Source organism: Camelina sativa, chromosome 10, assembly GCF_030686135.1.
Source record: "Camelina sativa cultivar CO46 ecotype springtype chromosome 10, ASM3068613v1".
Classification (NCBI taxonomy): Eukaryota; Viridiplantae; Streptophyta; class Magnoliopsida; order Brassicales; family Brassicaceae; genus Camelina; species Camelina sativa.
The window spans coordinates 14,348,385-14,368,758 of NC_141889.1; the positions used below are offsets into that span (position 1 = coordinate 14,348,385).

General features: G+C 36.8%; 3 protein-coding genes and 1 pseudogene across 4 annotated transcripts; 1 reads left to right on the top strand and 3 right to left on the bottom strand.

The window, feature by feature from the left end:
* Positions 1-693: 693 nt before the first annotated feature.
* LOC147936133 (uncharacterized) lies at positions 694-5,021 on the bottom strand (annotated as a pseudogene). Its single transcript, XR_015568641.1, has 6 exons — positions 4,872-5,021; positions 4,107-4,378; positions 3,001-3,652; positions 2,711-2,910; positions 2,038-2,282; positions 694-1,826 (listed from the first exon to the last, which is right to left on the bottom strand). The product of XR_015568641.1 is annotated as an uncharacterized LOC147936133 (transcript).
* Positions 5,022-5,603: 582 nt separating this feature from the next.
* On the bottom strand, positions 5,604-8,411 carry LOC147936134 (heat stress transcription factor A-5-like). Its single transcript, XM_087469411.1, has 3 exons — positions 7,982-8,411; positions 6,154-7,332; positions 5,604-5,835 (listed from the first exon to the last, which is right to left on the bottom strand). The coding sequence occupies exons 1-2, from the start codon at positions 8,225-8,227 to the stop codon at positions 6,166-6,168; spliced, it is 1,413 nt and encodes a 470-aa protein (XP_087325537.1). The 5' UTR covers positions 8,228-8,411; the 3' UTR covers positions 5,604-5,835; positions 6,154-6,165.
* A 1,757-nt stretch (positions 8,412-10,168) lies between these two features.
* LOC104720405 (FBD-associated F-box protein At4g13985-like) lies at positions 10,169-12,690 on the bottom strand. Its single transcript, XM_010438312.3, has 3 exons — positions 10,979-12,690; positions 10,747-10,887; positions 10,169-10,648 (listed from the first exon to the last, which is right to left on the bottom strand). The coding sequence occupies exons 1-3, from the start codon at positions 11,957-11,959 to the stop codon at positions 10,286-10,288; spliced, it is 1,485 nt and encodes a 494-aa protein (XP_010436614.1). The 5' UTR covers positions 11,960-12,690; the 3' UTR covers positions 10,169-10,285.
* A 2,411-nt stretch (positions 12,691-15,101) lies between these two features.
* On the top strand, positions 15,102-17,071 carry LOC104719061 (putative xyloglucan galactosyltransferase GT14). The gene has a single exon (XM_010436906.3). It carries the CDS (start codon positions 15,488-15,490, stop codon positions 17,045-17,047), a length of 1,560 nt encoding a protein of 519 aa, XP_010435208.1. The 5' UTR covers positions 15,102-15,487; the 3' UTR covers positions 17,048-17,071.
* Positions 17,072-20,374: the final 3,303 nt, after the last annotated feature.

A 20,374-nucleotide genomic window follows, 5' to 3' on the forward strand; every position in this document is an offset into this window, starting at 1 on the left:
TAGTAAAAATTCTTCAGACTTGGCTACATTTGTTAAAATTGCTATAAAATTAAATTTATGATTATGGTTTATGATCTAAAGTTTTGGATATATTAAATAATTAATAAAAAACATCGGAAAAAAGAGAAGGAATATAAGAGAAAAGACAAGAAATGAAGAGAGAGAAGAATGAGAAAGGAGACAAAATATTTTTATTTTTTTGTTGCTTTTAGTAAGAGTATAATAGTCATACAATAAATAAATAGTAGAAAATATGATGCAAAAAGTGTTCTAGCAAAAAATGTGGTTGGTTAATTTTCTTCATATCATCGTCTTTTATGCTTAGGCTTTGAAGTTTGAACTTACGTACATTGAAAAAGACTAATATTAATTTTATTTCATTTTGCCCCAAAAAAAAAATATTAATAAAATAAATTTCACACGAAAATTTGAGACAAAAACAACGATGAATACGATTATTTCATCTTCCTACTCAGTTACACAAATCATAATGATCCCATTTACATTTCTATAAGTCCCATCTCCGGCAAAGAAGAGTTGACAAAGACTTAGTGGAGCAGAGCGAGGTTGTGGTGCTTTCATAATCTATTCAACAGAGCTGAGTACAAGACACGTAACCGTATTACTTGAGACTGTTGTTGATTTCAGAAGCGTCCTTAAATTTACTCATTGACGTTGTAGCACAACGGATTCTTTTCCTCTTTGAAGGAGCCTCTTCATCATATATAGGAAGTGGATGTGACTCAAGTCTCCAAAGACCCGGTAAATGTTGCGTCTCAGTTTGTGTCTGCTCAACATTCGATTGCTCACTAAAATCTTGAAAACACTTGCTAAGTTCTTGGCTCGGCTCAGTTACTATCATTCATACACTCCCTTGCTCGGGTGCCCAAATTTTCAACCTTTTCGCACCTCTTTCACAATTCTCGTTCATGTTGTCTGCCTCATTCAGCTAGTCGAGGTAACATTCTCTGTAGCAACTTTGGTTGAACATGGTGAAGGTTCGAGTTCCATTTCAGAACCCAAAATAACGACTTCTGCATTTTCTGAGCAGGCCCTCAGACAACTCATTGGCAATTTACTCAACTCACCATCTAAATCAGTAGTAACTTCGCCTTGACCCTCGTGTGTATCTAGCAAATCATACTCATCAAGAGATTTTCCATTAGATGGTTCACTGAAAGCAGTTTCTTTCTGCAAGTTACCTTCGTTAGCATAGCTCTTTTGCAGATTGACGGGTGCGTTTATTTGCTTTTCCACAGAGACGGCCAAAGAAACTGCATAATCACGAAACAAGGAATCGCGAGGTGGGCAGTGTAGAAGATTAATCAAGGTCTGATAATACTGTAGAAGGCTCGCGGACTGCCTAGAAGCTCTGTTTCCAAGACACTGTTGTGTAAGTTTGATCATGTGCTTACATATGTATCCCTTTTCTGCCCAGCTGCAACTGCAAACCCCAAACTGTGACCCTGGATTCCACACAACATGAATTTCGTTGCCTTCACACTCATCTCTTATTTTTGCAGACATACCAGACATAACAACATCAGAATCTGGTATACTCAATGCTTTGCGGAAGGAAGTCAAACCGCTCACCCATTCCTCTTTCCAGTACCTGGCAAAATTATCTTTTCCAGAATATTCATCAAGCCAGAAGTAAGAATGTACTTTTGTCCCTAACTTATCGACCAACCAATCAGCACGTTGATAAGCTTCAGAGTCCCTCTCATTCAAAAGCCTGCACTTCAGCTGATAGTGGTAAAGCTCCATCGCTGCACAGGTCTCTTGGCTTGCCAAGGGAAGAGATTGTAACGCACTTGTCCAAGCTCCTATGATATTAGAGGGAAAAAAGTCATTCTCAAGGGATATTGTCAAAGCTCTGCAATAATTTCTGGTAGAGTGGCAAAGTACCAATGTAGAATTACATGTATACACTTGATGATACTTAGGGTGCATGAACCTTTAGACCAACCAATATATTTTAGATGACCATGCAGATAGAGTGTTAACAGGAATGAAAAGATAGAATCGGAAAATAACCTATTCTGGGAGACCAAACAGCTCTGAAGTACTCCACAAATTCTGGACTACCAACAAAATCCTCCACAAAACTGTTAAACAATGTGGCTGTTCCTTGTCTTCTACAGATTTTATCTACAGCCTCCCCAAGATGTCTTGAAATCTCAACGCGTGTCTCTGTTTCTGGACATCTCTTGAATATGTTCTTATGCCATGCATGGCGAACACGCCAAAAGGAAAGCAAGACCGGGCATTGAAATACATCCCTAAGAACATCACAAGCAATATCATTCAATATATATATTATAGAGGGTTGAATTTGGTTCCTTGTCTGAAATATATGCTTACACCAAATTTCTTATTAACAAACGAGAACAATATGGTTCAGTATCTGTTGATGAAGTGATGAACCCTATAATCTAAATATGTCAAGCTGCACCTAGCCAGTCCAACCAAGTATTCAAGACTTATGGTTGTAACATTCAAGAAAATTTGTCCAAATAATGCTACATAGAGCTCCAATATTGAAATTACCAAAGGCAGCTTCATTCAATATGTCGATATTTGCTTATGTACTTAAAGTTAACTGCATTCAAAGCCAATTGCTTTGCTGTGGTAAACTCTACCAGTTTTACTGAAGGAAGGAACATGCAAAATATGTTTAAATGAAAAAGTGGTCTTTGAAGCAACCAACCTGATCGTTGTTATGTCAGCAAAAGGATCATCAACTATGAACCCAGCCACCTTCCAGGAGGGATCCTTGGCATAGACTCGGTTACAAAGTGCTCTCATCCATCTATATGCATCTCCACTGGAAAACCGTGGTGCAATTATCCAAGCAACTGGAATAGCCTTATTCTCAGAGTCGAATACAACAAGACTATGGATAGGATACTGAAAATAAACGCAACACATAGATCTGAGAATCATCCTGATAATATAAATACCAAATTTAGCTACTGATTCAAACTGTAAGAAACTGACCTTTAGTTTATTTGTTCCAAACCTCGAGTCTGAAGCCAAAAGTCTACAGTTTCCAAAACGAATCATTTGTTGCAACTGCCACTCAGTTTGGATACCCAAGGAAAAAGGGTCTGTATCAGAGATTCCTTCAAAGAAAAACACATGACTTTGATGACTTTCAACCCACATGCTGATGCTGACATCATCATCCTCATTGAGCTCATATGTTGAACGTCGGATACTCCTCTCAAGTCTTCGAACATATCTATGAGTTAACAAATCATCTCGGTTACTTGGACCACCTTGTTTTTCGACTGATTCATTATGCCTTTGCATTATGGTCTCCACAGAGACACCCACATAGAGCAAAGATAATACACGTAGTCTAAGGTCTTCGGATATATATGGAGCAAACATAGCTCTTGTTCCGGCCGCTTTTTTGTCTTGTGGACCGTGGCAGGGCAACCCTTTTTCATCTACATGCTTGTCATTATTATAAATTACTAAAGCCACTGTTGGTTCTGCCATTAAGCGTTTCACAATGAAGTGACACCTACAACCTCTCTTAGAATTGGGTCGGCCTGCATTGTTCTTTTTTGCAACATATGTGCTCCTACTTGGCCGTACAGCTCCGCCTGTCCTATTGTCATCCGGTCCAAAGGAACACCAATACCTACTCACACAAAAACACTAAATTATAACCAACGATTATAATCCACACTGACTAACAATACAAGATGCATGCGGAGGACAACTAAATAGCTCGGCAATTTTTGTAGTATGAACAATCTAAATCCAAATAGCTAGCCAGATACGGCCTACAATGAGAATAATTTAGGATCATAGTATTTAGACTATCCAGATATGGTGCAACAACAAAATGGATACAGAAAGCTTGGGAAATATAAAGGAAAAGAGAATGAGACAATTAAAAGGAACACAGAAACATACACGAAACAAACAAAATATAAATTCTTTTCCCCTTTAGTAGAAAAAGATGACCACAAAGTATGCAGAAAACGAAACATAAAGTAACAAAGTAACGACGATGTGATAGTAGACTCGATAAATAACCATATAGATGATCTAACTTGCTGTGACCAATACAAAACAAATGTGTAACTTACAGAATATACTCCAGGATGCCATCAACCTTTGGCTTATATTTTTTCCCTTTGGCTTTCCTTCTTCTAGCTTCAACATGAAAACTCGTAGGACAATCCGTATTCAAGGATTCACCTCTTACAAAATCATCCACCCTAGTATACGGGATGAGAGCTAACCTATCTATATTGTCACGGTAACCTTCAACCTTTGACCAAACAAGATCAGCAGAACAAAATTCTGGCAAAGCAGGGTTTTGTACAGGTAAGGAGAAGATCTGATCCCATCTAGCCATCTGCATTTTCATTATGTAGTCATCAAAAACCATGAATAAAAATGACACGAATTAAGAAATTTCAAGAGTTGAAAACACTATTCTATACTGCAACTAGGCATATGCTCAAACAGAGATTTTGATTGCAACGATACATTTGTTCACACTTGACACTTAAAAGGGTTTGAGGTTTAAAACTTGAGACGTCTCTGCTTATAGGAAAAAACTCAATTTCAATAAATCATGTACAAGAACACAGCAAATCAATCAAATCACTAGAGGGTAAACGTAAAGAGATTAACGCCACAAAAAAAAAGTTAAAGGAAAAGATTATCATCAATAAAATCAAACCAAGGGGAATATAACACTACCTAAATCAAAACTTCGAAGATATCAAAATTCTCAAATACTTAAATTAGTTATGTATTTAAAAGGTTAGAGCTTTATTTGGAATTCGTCAGAAACCCAGAAAAATGAAGTGGCGAGTTGGACAGAGAGAGAAGGAAGCACTAACTCTGAAACGGCGGAGTCAGAAACAGATGTCGACTTCGATAAACCCCAGAGCCGACCGACGATTGAAGAAAAACGCTTTTAGGGTTCTTCTTCTTCAGTGAGAAACGACGAAACCTGGGGGAGAGTGAGAGAAGCTAATACGACGCCGTTCAAGTGTAAAATAAGAAACGACACTGTTACAGGAAAATCTAAAAAACCCGGTTTAGGTATGTGGTTTAATTACTTATAAACCTTTTATTTCGGTTATGGTACAATTAGTTGGTTTGTCGTTGGTAACTGTTAAGTTTTTACAATTGGGGAAATCAATCAAGAACAAATAAAGTATTACTTTCTCTCGAATCATCAAAATCTCAGAATCTTCGAGGTGGTTCTTCTCCTTCTTGATTTCCAATCTTTGAACTATCGTCACATGCTTGACAAAAAAAAAAAAAAAAAACTATCGTCACATTTGAATAGCATCCCCATATATACTTTTAAGAAAATGAAGCCCGGGGCGACCAAGTCCGCATCCACCCAGTTCCATTGATTATATGTAACTCGTGGGATTCGAAAATGCATGAACCGGGATACTCAGAGATATAAAATGCGTATCAAACTTTCGAGAAAATAAATTTTGATACCCAATACAACAAGTTGCCAATAAAAGAAAACGCTTTCGAGAACATACATACATACACCAAACAGAAAAAGAATTAGAAACACATTTCAGCGGATGTTACCTTCGACGGTTCTAAGGTAAGAATAATGCTTGTTCAATTGAAGACGTAAGAATAATGTTTGTTCAATTTGAATCCTATGCACTTAATTTACAGTCAAATTACATGTGTAGAAAATAAAATAATAACAAGTGTTTACACCAAGGAATGCTACTTACGCTTTGGACGCTATAGCAGCAGTCCATCGTTTCATTACTTACTCAGCCAATACATGTGCCAAAAACCAAAGACCATACTCGTTCATGTAACCTGAAAACCATAAAGACAAATGGATAATTTTTCAGCATTATATATATTGGCATAAACCGATGACAACTTAAACAAACTTTACTGACAAAACCAAGTTAACATTAGCATGCGTTATATATTCCTAATCAATGCAGAATGATTTCCAAGCAAAATAGGAAAATTTGACAGGTACTGCATATGTTCTCTTTAACAAGAATTGTCGACAAAGTCTAGCTTAGACAACCAAATTGTTGCCAAACATCATGCAAGTATCGAGAAGGCTAACATGTTTATCACCAAGCAGTCTCAAGATAACAAGTAGGTTTAAGGATGTATTACCGGTTAATTACTTTATAAGGTGAGCTGCTTAGTATGATTTGTATTACGTGAGATTATATTCCCGTTTCTTTTGTCCTCTTGCTCTTCGTATGGGTTTCCTCTATAAGTCGAACTTGCCTCCTCATTCTCTGAAGACCCCGGCCTTTCTGTTAGGAACTGTTCCCAGAATACATCATTCACTCTTGCTGGAGGAGCTGCTTTTGCTTGGCTAGCAACCTCTTGTTGTCTTCCCCGGTTTTTCTCACTTGCATTTGTTTCTATTGATTTAAAGTTTAACTCAGTACATCTTCCAATTTCCTGACTTTTATGAGTTGCCTTAGCTATCTGTGAAGCTGTCTTGTCCGGTAATGGAGCAGAAGCCAGTGTCAGATTTAAATGACATGAAAAGCTACCATCGGTCTCCTCTGAAGAATTTAGCCTCTGCTGTAAGGTCTCCACTCTTGTATTGTCATTTAAAAGTACTCTCCTCGGGCATGTCCCGGTATCCGCAAGCTCTAGTGCTTCAGGTGAAAATGGTGGGCCTTCTCTTCTGGTTAGTGTAGTTTTTGGATCACTTCCTGACAGTATTCCCTTGGGACTCCCTCCTTCTTCATTGGAACTTTGTATACTGTGTGAAACCATGTTCATATCTGAAATAGCTGGAGAAAGCTCTAGCCGCAATTTATTCGAGAAATTTTGATGGAAAATATTTCCAGACTCGGGTCTCGAGCTACCACTGCTATTATCCAGATGAGAATCTTCTGAAGGAGGCTTTGATTGCTCAACTTGAGGGAGCCTTCGCTTTTTGTTGTAAGCAGAAATATCCAATTGCTCAACTTTACGACCAAAATTCTTAACAAAAGTAGGATTCCGAATAGCCGTTTCCAAGAAATTCAGCAGCTTCTTCTGCCTCTTCTCCATATCATCAACATGCTCAGTCATTTCTTCAAACTGATGCTTCGCTACAGCCTTCTGTTGTTTGAACTTCAAAAGCTTAGCTTCGATAGCAGCCTTTTCACGTGAAAGCTTGTCCATTTGATCTTGCAACGCTGCTCTTTCTTGATCTGCCGACGCAGTAGGTGGATGACTGTGGCTGTGTATAGGTTTCCTTCTATGTATATTCTTGAGAAGATGCTTCTTATCCTTAATAAAATCATCATTCAAAAATTCCCACCTCTCTGGATCAATCTTCCGGAACCCCTGTAACCAACCAAAATCACAAGAACATTCACCGTTAATAGAAACCTAAAGCAGAGAAAGAGGAATATTAAAACAGTCCCTAAGTTCCAATCAAATGATGACACTGGAGGAGATAAAATCTGAATGCTAACAATGTAACTGCTTTTAAAGTCCATAACACAGTCCCTAAGTTCCAATCACATGATGACACTGGAGGAGATAAAATCCGAATGCTAACAATGTAACTGATCTTAAAGTCCATACAAAGCCTTCAATTTAAAGCTACACTTCATCTTCGTGATGAATATCTTAGGCAGAGGTAAAACATCTAAGATGCAATGACAACATTGGAGCTTGGAGGTGATAAAATTCCTATAAATTCACCCATTTCTACAATTCAATCTATAATCACACAGCCCTAGATGCGTTCTAAAATTCCAATTAATAGATTCTTAGCTTGCTACATACAAAGCCTTCAACTTAAGCTACATTTCATCTTCTTGCTAATCCGTAAACTCAATTCCATAATCCAATCTATAACTCACACAAAATCCTAGACGCATTCTAATAATTCCAAAACCCTCAATTCGAATTTTGAACATCCCAACTTCAATTAAACGATGCGCAACAAAAATTAGGTCAATTCGAGAGAGGAAAAAAAAAGACTAACATAGGTATTGAGCTGACGGATGAAAGAAGAGAAGTTATTGTGCTTGAAGTAAGTTGGAAGAAGAAGGCGTGAAAACTCCGCATGGTTCCAAACGATGAAGCTGTTGTTGTTAGCGCTCCACGATACAATCTGGTCCGTAGACGAATCATCTACCATCTCGTAGGTCTTCACCAAGAAGGGAGCAGGTCCTCCAACTCCTTCTCCCCCGCTCACGGATGCGGAGGAGTTACCTAATGCGCCGTTCATTGTTGAATCTAATCAGGAAACAGCAACGAGAGATGGTGATGCCCGAGAGAGAGAGAAAGTGATCCTTAGACGTAAATAAATGAATTAACTTCTTTTTTTCTTTTTTTTTGAGTAATATTACCTAAAATATCTTTAAAACTACAATTTTTAAACCCAAAAATTAGCCTTGCGCATTTGGGTACCCGTTCAGGTTCGGATCAGGTATTTCAGATTTTCAGATATTTCGGTAAAGGGGTTCTAGACCCAGTTGGGTTTTTTAAGTATTCGGGTCGGATTCGGGTAAACACCCATCGGATTTGGATCCCAATAAATCCTAGATCCATTCGGGTATTTTAAAAATTCGGATATGGATTCAGATCGGATTTGGGTCGGATTTTCGGGTTCGGGTATTTTGTCTAAGCCTACTAAATATACCTAAAATAACTACAAATGCCCCAGGTAAAAAATGATAATTCTCAACTCACTTTTGTCCAAAAGAAACAAAAAACTATAAATCGTCCAAAGCTGACACAAATTTAAAGTTTCAATGGTAATTTACTGAAAATAACAACAAAAAATATTTATAATTTTGATTAGTGAGATATTTGGAAGAAAAAAAAAATATTATTGAATTTTGTATATTTATTCACTTTTTTTTTTGAAAAGTAATATTTTCTAGGTGAATTACTATATTATCCTAATTAGTGATTTATAATTACTGCAATACGTTTGACAAAAAAAAAATTACCGCAATACTTAGTCTTGAACTCTAATTTTAACTGTGTAACTTGTTGTGTAAACAAATTGTTTTGGAATTAAAAAAAAACTAATCATCTCAAAAATTTTAGAGACTGTCATTTAAGGAACTAAATTTAAACTAGTAGACTTCTCACTCTACTCAAAGATGATTTTTAAAATTTAGTAATTCATGAAAGAAATTATTCATATAATGAGAAATTATAAATACAAGTATATTTTTCTGTAAAATAATATTCGATAAATTAATATATCGATAAATATATAAATTTATTTATCTCAAATTGATTTCTTTAACACTAAACAAGAGGAGTTTCTAGAAATTTTACTCATTGAGCCTTGCAAGAATCTTATCATTTTGGTTCAGTTTGAATCTTAAAGAACTGATTTTTCTTTTTCTTCTTTTGGTATCTATTCGTATTTCCTACTCAAGTCTGAATTATGATTATCTAGCAAAAACATTTTTCAAAACCAATTACTAATTTAAGCCAAACATTTTTTCTCTTTTTTTTGGGTATCAGTTTAAGCCAAACCCAAACATACTAACATAAAAGTCTTAGAAGCAGAGGAATCAAGTCTTGCTATCAGTGGCTCAAGTCCTGATGAGAAGCAGAGGAATCAACTTAGCAGAGAATTGGGTTTGGCTCCTATACAAATCAAGTTATGGTTTCAGAACAGAAGAAATCAGCTTAAGGTTTTGTCTCTCTCACTCTCTTGAGTTTTGAATATGAAAGAAAGGATTTTGATTTTGATTGTGGTATTGTTTTTCGTAGGCGCAACATGAGAAAACATGAAAGATCATTTTCACTTTTTATGAATTGTATTTCTATTTTATTATGTTTTAATACTTTCTATATTTAAAATTGTATGAAATGCAATAATTTTATAAACATTCTTCTGAATATGCAATAATTTCATATTGTACTTTAATTTATTTATTTTCAAAAAAAAAAATTCAAATTAAGAGACTCAATATTAAAACCCACCATTGGAGGGGAACATTTTAATTAAAATTCCAAAAATTCTTATTCAACCAAAAATACAAAATATATTAATTAAAAATTTTAAGAGTCCCAAAAATATAACCATCATTCACCCATTGTGGATGCCCTTAGTTCCATTAGGGTGACAGATTGTCAGATTCTTTTCGCTTTCTATAATCATCCAATCATAGAGTGAGTTCTATGAGGATTTTGTTGACTAGAAAGCATTAATAGAATAATAGTCATACGTAACAAAATACCAAACATACGATTCTTCTTACTAATTTATACAATTTCTCAATTTCAAGTTAAAAAAAAAAAAAAAAAAAGAACATAGAGTTCACGATAACTTAGTACTCAAAAGACAACCTTGTACGCAGTTCATCACCGGAATAAAGACTTTGTGAGGATCAGAGGACAAAACTTGGCATGCGGTAGAGAGTCTTGGAATAGTAAGGAGTTTCCTAAGGATGACAGATTCTTCCTTACGTCTCAAGTTACCTAAGCATAGTGTGAGTTTCTTGAGGATTGCTGAGTTCTCTAGAAAGTAACTCATTAGTTCCAGGTTTATTATCTCTGTCGCCTCCTCCTCCTCATCCTCTGAGTCCGGCTTCACAATCTTAACATACTCGAGAGATGTTAGAAACCTACGAGGTCCTGGTAAGATACCAACTCCCTCCTCGTCTGGACAAGTACAAAATTCCTGCAAGTACGAAGAAACAAGTTGATATAATGTCTTACTTTTAACAATTCCATTCATATAGTGAGGAAAGAAGTTTATGATTCAGCAAAAGTCCTAACCAAGACAAGAGATTTTAGATTCGTGAAGCTCTCAAGAAAGATTGGCAACATTTCCCACCTGTCGTCGGTGAATTCGACTCGCAAGAAAGATATATTACGGAATAAGGGTAGTTTTTCACATCTTGAGTAGTCATATATGACCTGTTAGAAGGTAAAAAAAAGAAGAAGAGATTTTAAGAACTTATAGGATAAAGTAAAGCATCCAAATAGTAAATTCAGCATCGACGGTTACCTCAAGAGTACTCGAAGAGATGATCATATCTATAACACAAGATATCCCGACAAGAAAATTACGAATCCTATGTCTCTTTGGTAGATCATCTGGATCGAACTCATCTTCGATAAAGAAGCCAAACGCAGTATCGATATCAGCCTTAACAAGGGAACCATGATTTTCTATTAAGAAACTTTCAGTTCCCTGATCACTGAGCCTCAGATACTCAAGCATAGGAGAATCAATTACAACTGTCGTAAAACCCTCTTCCACAACATAAGTGAAGGTCAATAGAGACGGAGAACACACTTTAAGATTTTCTAAATTGACGTTGTTTACAGTTAAGCTTTCAAGGACAGGGGAGCCTGAGATCAGCATTTCGAAAACCAAATCGTTGTCAAACATAACTGCATCTAGAACGATAACTTTGAGAGAAGGTAAAGACACAAGCTCGGGGGGCTTAAGCAAGTACAAGTCACAGAGAGTTAAAGATACCAAGCTCTCACACGAGTAAACTGTTCGGGGTATCATCACCTCAATGACCTCATGGTCCTCATCATCATATATCCCCAAAATTTTGTTCAGGATATGGAGATGTTGAACTTTCCGCTCAACAACAGTGTTGATCCACTGGGTGATATGACTATCAAACTCGACATCATCTTTCCAACTAACCGTTAACCTAAACTTTTGTAAGCACGACTTACTGTTGAAACCCAGAAACCTATAAACGAAACCCAACAAAGCGTTGAAATCGGAGGAATCATCACACTCAATCAACATGAAATCACGACACTCCAAGTCCAAGCCAGGTACATATCTCCAGATGTTTCTCCATCGGCGGGATAACACACTACACTTAACCACATCCTTCGTGGGAACTTTCAAGAGAATCTCATAAAGCAAGCAATCTGGTAAGTTTCTCAGCCGATCTACTTCCTCGACTTTATCACCTGATCGCTTCGTACCAACACTTATCTCTCCGTCTTCATCATCCATGTAACCTTGCCTAACTAGACCAAAGCGGAGCGAAATAGAAAATCTTCCGACCAAATGCGATTGTATCTACTACTTTGTCTCCACTCCAGTTAGGGTTTCAGGTCTCAAGTATCGGTAACTACTTCAGTTTAACTTGGCCAAGCTCGATCCATATGTTTGGGCCTTTCAAAACTTAGCCCAGTATGGATAAAAATCGAAACAAAATCGATTAAAAAAAGTTTCGGTTCAAATCGGCGAATTTTAAATACTGTACCGATTAATTTAAACTTTTTCGGTTCAATTCGACTAGCTTTAAGCTAAACCGAAGAAAACGAGAACACCGAGACCGAGCAGTTAACACCAAATAATACGAAGAGCTTATTATGGATCTTACCTTTGAAGTTCTTCAAAACCATTAAAATTATTACCTATATGAAGATGAAAATCTTTAAATTTTCTTGACAGACCAATAATAGTATCAAGAATTCAACATACTAAAAACCATACACGATGACATCACCAAATGAAAACTTTAGGAAAGTTGAAATTTCGTCGGTGGTCATATTAGTTTCATAAAATTCGCCGAGATCAATGGTGGTTGAAATCTAAAAGTCACCCTTCTTAGTTAGGCTCTTACGTTGAATTTATCAAATGTCAAAAATACTCAAAACTATAGAGAATCAACTGCTACTTTTCATATGATCATCATATCGCTAACCAATGTTAAACATTAATGTATTGTTTCCTAATATACGGATCTTGATTCTTGAAAGGACATAGAAATAATAATTATGAGACTGAAAAAAATATTAAAAAATTTGATATCCCTTTCGTTTCTTATAAATGTCTTTTTTTTTTTTTTTGTCATCAAATGTTTTTATTTAGTACTAGTATAGAGTATAGTATATATATATATATTAACACTTAAAAAATACTTTTATCACTCTTAAAATCAGTTTTTTTTTCTTGTAAAACTATGTGTAAAACTATGCTTTTAAATATCATCAATTTTTTTATTTTATTTTTCTTTTTATTAGTTCCCTTTTGTTCAGTTTACATACTCATCTGATCTCTATTAGATATAGGGGATGTATTCAACTTGGCATTTTAAGTGATTTGTGTGAAATTTACAAATTCTATGTTATTCAATCATGGATTTTAAAAAGTCTATTAAAATCCACTGTTATTGAACTGATGATTTAAAATCTACTTTAAAATCTATTAAAATTCACTGATATTGAACTGATGATTTAAAAATCTACTTTAAAATCCACTGTTATTCAAAACAGTTTTGTGGATTAGGATTTTAATAATTTTTAGGATTCTAGAGGATTTTGGAGGATTTGTTTAGTTAAAAATAAAGAAATCCAAATCTCATAGTTTTAGGTGGGATTTGAAAGAATTTTACAGAAAATCATATGAACTTCCCTAAAACCTATCAAAATTCTAAATTTACTAAATCCCATCAAATTCTCCAAAATCATGGTTTGAATACACCCCTCATACAGTATGTCAATTGGTTCACAGAAACTAATACATCTTGTAATAATTATTATTAATTATGATAAAAATATTATTAAAATAATTTTAGTCTGTGAATGGTTGTCTAGTCTCCTCCGGACCGTACTAAAGTTGGACCAATCCGTAGTAAATTCACCATTCACAATTCTAAACTAGTATGCACTACTCCATAATGGTCTGCAATTGAAAAAGAAACTGCGTACTATGAAATTGTACTATTAGTCCGATTTTTTCAGTTTACTCCTTAAAACCTCCATACCAACTCCATACCAAAAGTGAAAGTTGGATTAAAACATGATTCTTAACTAGTTGGATCCAAGTTCTTTGTTCTCATTGGTTAAATTTGTGTTTCTTTGTACTTTTGAAAAATGTGTATACATATGATCATTCATAAGTATTAAAAATTCACAAAATAAAATTCCCAAAAAAAATACTGGAGCCCATTTCAATCTTAGAAATTTAATTTTTTTTTGAATGAACCATTTATCTCAATAATCGAAATAATATTATTATGGGAGAATCAAAATAATAGCTTTTGACTTATAATTATAATATTAGAAAGCTATTTTTTTTTTGAACTCTATGTTATGGGATAATTGAAAAATAATAAATTTTGATTTATAATTCTAAATACATCTTGTAATAATTATTATTAATTAGGATAAAATATTATTAAAATAACATTAATCCTTTGTACACACCACTCCATACTATGGTCTGATTTTTACCTTTCATAATAGTATAGTGTTATACATATGTTGTATGGTGTTGTGCATACTAATGTTTACTCCATACTACAGTTCATTCCACTCCATACTAAAATGTTAGTACGCACTATCTAGTATGGAGTATATGGAGCAACCATTCAAAGCCTTAATCTTTTGTACACACCACTCCATACTATGGTCTGATTTTGAATAGTTGTACAGTATGGTGTAGATCGGACTATGCATACCAATATTTTGGTATGCATTATATTAGACTGTAGTATGGAGCAAACTAATTTGGAGTTTATAATGGTATGAAGCTCTTGAGGATTGGAATAAAAAATGCAGACCAACAGTGAATTTACAATGGTATGGAGTTGTATGCTGAAATGCGTACTAGTATGAAGATTTTTAGTATGCATTGTTGCATATTGGTACGCAATGGTGAATGGTAACTTAAGTGCGGACTAGTCCAATTTTAGTCCGGTCTGAAGCATACTATGCAACCATTCAAAGCATAATAGTATGGTGTTTTGCATACTATTGTATGGTGTTGTGCATACCAATATTTACTCCATACTACAGCCATTCCACTTTATACTAAAATGTTAGTACGGATTATCTAGTATAGAGTGTAGAGAGTAACTATTGAAAGCCTAAGATTTAAATATGAAAATGATTCAGAAATTACTCATTTTAAAGATCAGTTTCTTCTCCTTGCAAAAGTGCTTTAAATATCTTATATTTAACTTTCTCCCCCTCTCTCCTCTTTTGTCGAAGTGTAAATAAATTAAAAATTCTCAATCAAAAAAGCTACTTCATTATGTGAATTTGTTCAACACATATTTTTCAATAATTGATTCAATCATATTTGCACCTTTTTGTTATTATAAGGTTTGATACTAAAATCTACAAAAATTATTTGCACATTTTCTTTATAAAAAATTTCCATATCTATTTTTAGCTTTATACAATGAAACCCACTAATATACAAATTTGCAATTAGTTAAACATACTTAACAATTTATATTTTAAAATTTAAAATACCATTAATAGAGAATACTATTATTAGGTGGAGCCGAGAGAGAAAAGAGAAGGTCTTTATTGACTGAAGCATGTGAAACTGAATCTCCCCTTAAACTTCATTTGCCGACAACGAAACCGTCACTTTTATTAGTACCTCGACACATCCATGTGTCACTCTTAACTCTCATACTCCTTCTCTTCTCCCCAAATTCATGGTCACACACACTATCATCTCCGTTAACTTCTCAACAAATCTTCACACATTCTTTTTTATTTTTTTCCTCTACCTAATTTGATGCGACCCAAGAACTATTCTCAGATGGAGAAACCCATCTCCATCGCGACGGGCAAGTTCCGTAGCAACAACAACCATAACCATGTCTGGTTCATTGTTCCACTCTTCTTTCTCCTCTGTTTCGTCCTCCTCTGTTTCGACTACTCTGCTCTCTTCACCGACACAGACGAAACCGTTTTCTCAATCCCCGACGTTACCCAGAACTCAATCTCCTCTGAATTCACGAAAGATGACAACTTTTCTCGATTACCCGACGACCCATCTCCTGTTTCTTCTTCTTGCTCCGGTCGGTACATCTATGTCCATAATCTTCCTTATAGATTCAATTCCGAATTGCTTGATAACTGCTATCTGATTACTAGAGGAACCGAGAAAGACATTTGTCCTTACATCGAAAACTACGGTTTCGGTCCTGTGATTAAGAGCTACGAGGATGTGTTGTTGAAACAAAGTTGGTCCACGACGAATCAGTTTATGCTCGAGGTGATTTTTCACAACAAGATGATGAATTACAGATGCTTGACGAATGATTCGTCTCTAGCCTCTGCGGTCTTCGTGCCCTTTTACGCAGGTCTTGATATGAGTAGGTACCTTTGGGGTTTCAACATTTCTGTTAGAGACACTTCGTCTCATGAGCTGATGAATTGGCTTGTGGTACAGAAAGAGTGGGGACGTATGTCTGGTAGAGACCATTTCTTGGTTTCAGGAAGGATTGCTTGGGATTTTAGGAGACAGACTGATAACGAGTCTGACTGGGGAAGCAAGCTTAGGTTCTTACCTGAATCAAGAAACATGTCGATGCTGTCTATTGAATCGAGTTCTTGGAAGAACGATTACGCTATTCCTTATCCGACCTGTTTCCATCCTAGATCAGTGGATGAAGTTTCGCAGTGGCAAGAGCTAATGAGGTCTCGGAAACGGGAGTATCTGTTCGCGTTTGCGGGCGCTCCAAGGCCTGAGTATAAAGACTCGGTTCGAGGGAAGATCATTGATGAGTGTTTGGAGTCAGGGGATCAATGTTACTTGCTAGACTGTAACTATGGGAAAACGAACTGTGACAACCCTGTCAATGTGATGAAGGTTTTCAGGAACTCGGTGTTTTGTCTTCAGCCACCGGGAGATTCTTACACGAGAAGATCCATGTTTGATTCGATATTGGCTGGCTGCATCCCGGTGTTCTTCCATCCGGGGACAGCTTACGCTCAATACAAGTGGCATTTGCCTAAGAACCACACGACTTACTCTGTTTATCTACCGGTTAGGGATGTGAAGGAGTGGAATATCAAAATCAAGGAGAGGTTGATTGAGATTCCAGAGGAGAGAGTGGTGAGTTTGAGAGAAGAAGTGATAAAGTTGATACCGAGGGTGGTCTACGCTGATCCCAAGTATGGATCAGAAGGGAATGAAGATGCGTTTGAGCTGGCTGTGAAGGGAATGTTAGAGAGGATTGAAGAAGTGAGAGAGATGATGAGACAAGGGAAAGATGGTAGTGATGGGTTTGATGATAGTGATGATTATAAGTATACTTTTTCTCCATATGAAACTCAAAATTTGACATAAAAGTGAAATATATGACATTCATTACTGTGGCGTTTTAGTTTTACATAGGTAGAAACAATTTGCTCAAGAGTGGGAAAAAAAAACAATAAAAAGAAGCTATTTTGATACACAAGGTAAAACAAAAGAAGTTGTTCTATTACTTTTTATAAAGCGATGCATGACCTATCTTTGAGCAAGTAAGATAAGTACATATAAGCAAATAGTTTTCAGTTTAAGTTGGGACGTGATTTCACCTTTTTGATCAGCCAAGCCCAAGAGCGAAGCAATACGAAGGAAACTCATCTCCCTCATCGTCTTTTTCTCCAATGTATCGATCTAATATGGTTGGCTGTCTTCGATAAAAGTCCCCTCCGATGTAACTAGAAACTACTGATATCCAATTTTCTTGTGATGCTTCGAGTCTAAGCAGCTCAAATTCCCATTCATTGATGTCTTTCTCGAATAAGAAAGAGCCAAACACTTTAAGGGCAAGTGGAATATGACCTGTAATAAAGACAGCACGAGCAGAGAATCTATCAAAGCCACTAGGAACGTGTATCTCTTTGAAGGCAAATTAATTGTGAAAACATTTGAAGAGCTTCATCGTATTTTAGAGGCTCTACTTCATATAGATGCCTGATTCCAGACTCAAGTAGTAAACTCTTGTCCTGTGTGACTAAGATGAGTCTACTACGCGGACCGAACCAACTTGCAATCAAAGTGATATCATTGAGTTGGGCGATGTGATCAACACCATCAACAATAAGCAAAACCTTTCTGTGTCCAAACTTGGCCTTCACAACATCACAGTTCCTAGTTACACTCCGTGAGTACGTTGTCTTTAGAGCAGCTCTTGTTATTATCAGTGATATTTGTATATCAATATAAGAATAGGGATCTAGTTGTAAATATTGTAACCCTAGTCTCCTTGTGTACTATAAATATATTTGTAACTTATTATCATTAATCAAGAATTATTACAGCCTCTATATGGTATCAAACCTAAACCTAAATTTTTTTAAACACTACGCCTCCTCTATGGCTACCTCTAGCAATGCCTCTCCTTCCACCGGTGAAGTCATCCTGACTTCTACTAATCCTCTTTTCAATGTCAATACCTCTAATGTTACCAAAGTCAATGACATCAATTACTTGATGTGGAGTCTCCAGATCCATGCTTTGATTGACGGCTATGAACTCGCCGGCTACCTTGATGGATCTTAACCCTGCTCCATCTCCCACCATTACGACTGATGGTGTCACCATTCCAAATCCAGACTTTGTTCTCTCGAAGCGCCAAGATCGCCTTCTCTACAGTGCCTTGCTCGGCGCTATGTCTGCTACTTTTCAACCATTGGTGTCCCGAGCCACTACCGCTGCTGAGGTCTGGGAGACACTTACGTCTATCTTTGCTAAGCCAAGCCGAGGTCACGTTCAGGGTATCAAAAATAAAATTAAGGCGTGGACTAAAGGTAACATGACTATTGATGCATATGTACGTGGTCTTGTTATTCGTTTTGATGAACTTGCTACTCTTGACAAACCGATGGATCTTGAGGATCAAATTGAAAAGATCCTTGAAGGTTTTCCCGACGACTACAAATCTGTCATAGATCAGATTGAGGGTAAAGATGTTACACCAACCATCATCGATGTTCATGAACGCTTACGTAACCGTGAGTCTCGCCTCATTGCTGCTGCCGCTGCTACTCCGACCCCTTTTCCGGTCTCCGCAAACATTGTTCAGCATCGCATGGACAACAACAACAACAACAACACCAACAACAACACCAGCAACAACAACTCCAACCCTAGGAACAATGGTCGCTCACGGAACCAGAACCAGCACTCTCGCTCGTTCAACAACACCAATTGGCAATCCTCTCAAGGTAACAACAACAACCGATCTTTTAGGCCCTACTTGGGCAAGTGTCAATTATGCAACACTCAAGGACACATTGCTCGAAGATGTCCACAACTTCTCTCCATGCAACAGTCTTCATCTCACCACAACAGCCCCTTCACTCCATGGCAACCTCGGGCAAACATGGCTGCTGTCATGGACTCCGGTGCTACACACCACATCACCTCTGATCTTAACAATCTCTCGCTGCACCAGCCATACACTGGTGGTGATGATGTTATGATTGCTGATGGGTCTACTATTCCAATTACACACACGGGTTCCATGCTTCTTCCCTCACAAACTAAAGCTTTAAAATTGGATAAAGTTCTATGTGTTCCTGATATACATAGAAATCTTATTTCTGTGTATCGACTATGTAACGCTAATAATGTTTCTGTTCACCTCTTTCCTACATTCTTTCAGGTGAAGGATCTGAGTACGGGGGTCCCATTACTCCAAGGCCGAACTGAACATAGGTTGTATGTGTGGCCGATGACAAATCCGAATGTTGTGGCGATGCTCTCTTCGTCTGGACCAAGAGCGAGTCTCGTTTCATGGCATTCACGTTTGGGCCATCCTTCTCCACCTATCGTTAACACTATTCTTAATGCTTTTTCGCTTCCTGTTGCTTCTTCTTCACAAAAACACTTTTCTTGCTCAGATTGTTTAATTAATAAAAGTCACAAGTTGCCATTCACAAACACATCTATCATATCCAATCGCCCTCTTCAATATATTTTTTATGATGTTTGGACTTCTCCAATTCTCTCCACTCAAAATTACAAATACTACCTGATTCTCATTGACCATTTCACTAGATACACATGGCTTTATCCCCTACAACGCAAATCTGATGTGAAAGATGTGTTCATCACTTTTAAAGCACTGGTTGAAAATCGTTTTCAAACGAGAATTGGCACCTTGTTCACCAACAATGGCGGCGAGTTCGTGGCTTTACGTCGGTTTTTATCAACATCTGGCATTACACATCTCACATCACCACCCCACACTCCGGAGCATAATGGTCTATCTGAACGAAAGCATCGTCATGTTGTGGAGACGGGTCTTACGCTCATGTCTGTGGCTTCTCTACCAAAGGATCATTGGCCGTATGCTCTTGCCACTGCTGTTTATCTTATCAACCGGATGCCAACACCAGTCCGTGGTCTTCAATCACCATTTCAGAAGTTATTCAATCAACCACCGAATTATGAGAAACTTAGAGTATTTGGGTGTTTGTGTTTCCCTTGGCTTCGCCCATATACACAACACAAACTTGATGATCGCTCTCAAGCGTGTGTCTTTCTTGGTTACTCGGCTACACAAAGTGCGTACTATTGTCTACATGTTCATTCTGGTAGGATCTATACCTCAAGACATGTTCGCTTTGTTGAACATGTCTTCCTGTTTCGTGAGATGGTCTCCAACCGGTCAGTTCATCC

Excerpts from the sequence above, each read along its gene's own strand:
- LOC147936134 (XM_087469411.1), bottom strand. The coding sequence starts at position 8,227 with ATGAACGGCGCATTAGGTAACTCCTCCGCATCCGTGAGCGGGGGAGAA. Across the intron at positions 7,333-7,981 it reads TCCGTCAGCTCAATACCTAT|GGGTTCCGGAAGATTGATCC; the intron begins GTTAGTCTTTTT and ends GGTTGGTTACAG.
- LOC104720405 (XM_010438312.3), bottom strand. The coding sequence starts at position 11,959 with ATGGATGATGAAGACGGAGAGATAAGTGTTGGTACGAAGCGATCAGGT. Across the intron at positions 10,888-10,978 it reads TCTCTTCGAGTACTCTTGAG|GTCATATATGACTACTCAAG; the intron begins GTAACCGTCGAT and ends ACCTTCTAACAG. Across the intron at positions 10,649-10,746 it reads ATCTAAAATCTCTTGTCTTG|GAATTTTGTACTTGTCCAGA; the intron begins GTTAGGACTTTT and ends TCGTACTTGCAG.
- LOC104719061 (XM_010436906.3), top strand. The coding sequence starts at position 15,488 with ATGCGACCCAAGAACTATTCTCAGATGGAGAAACCCATCTCCATCGCG.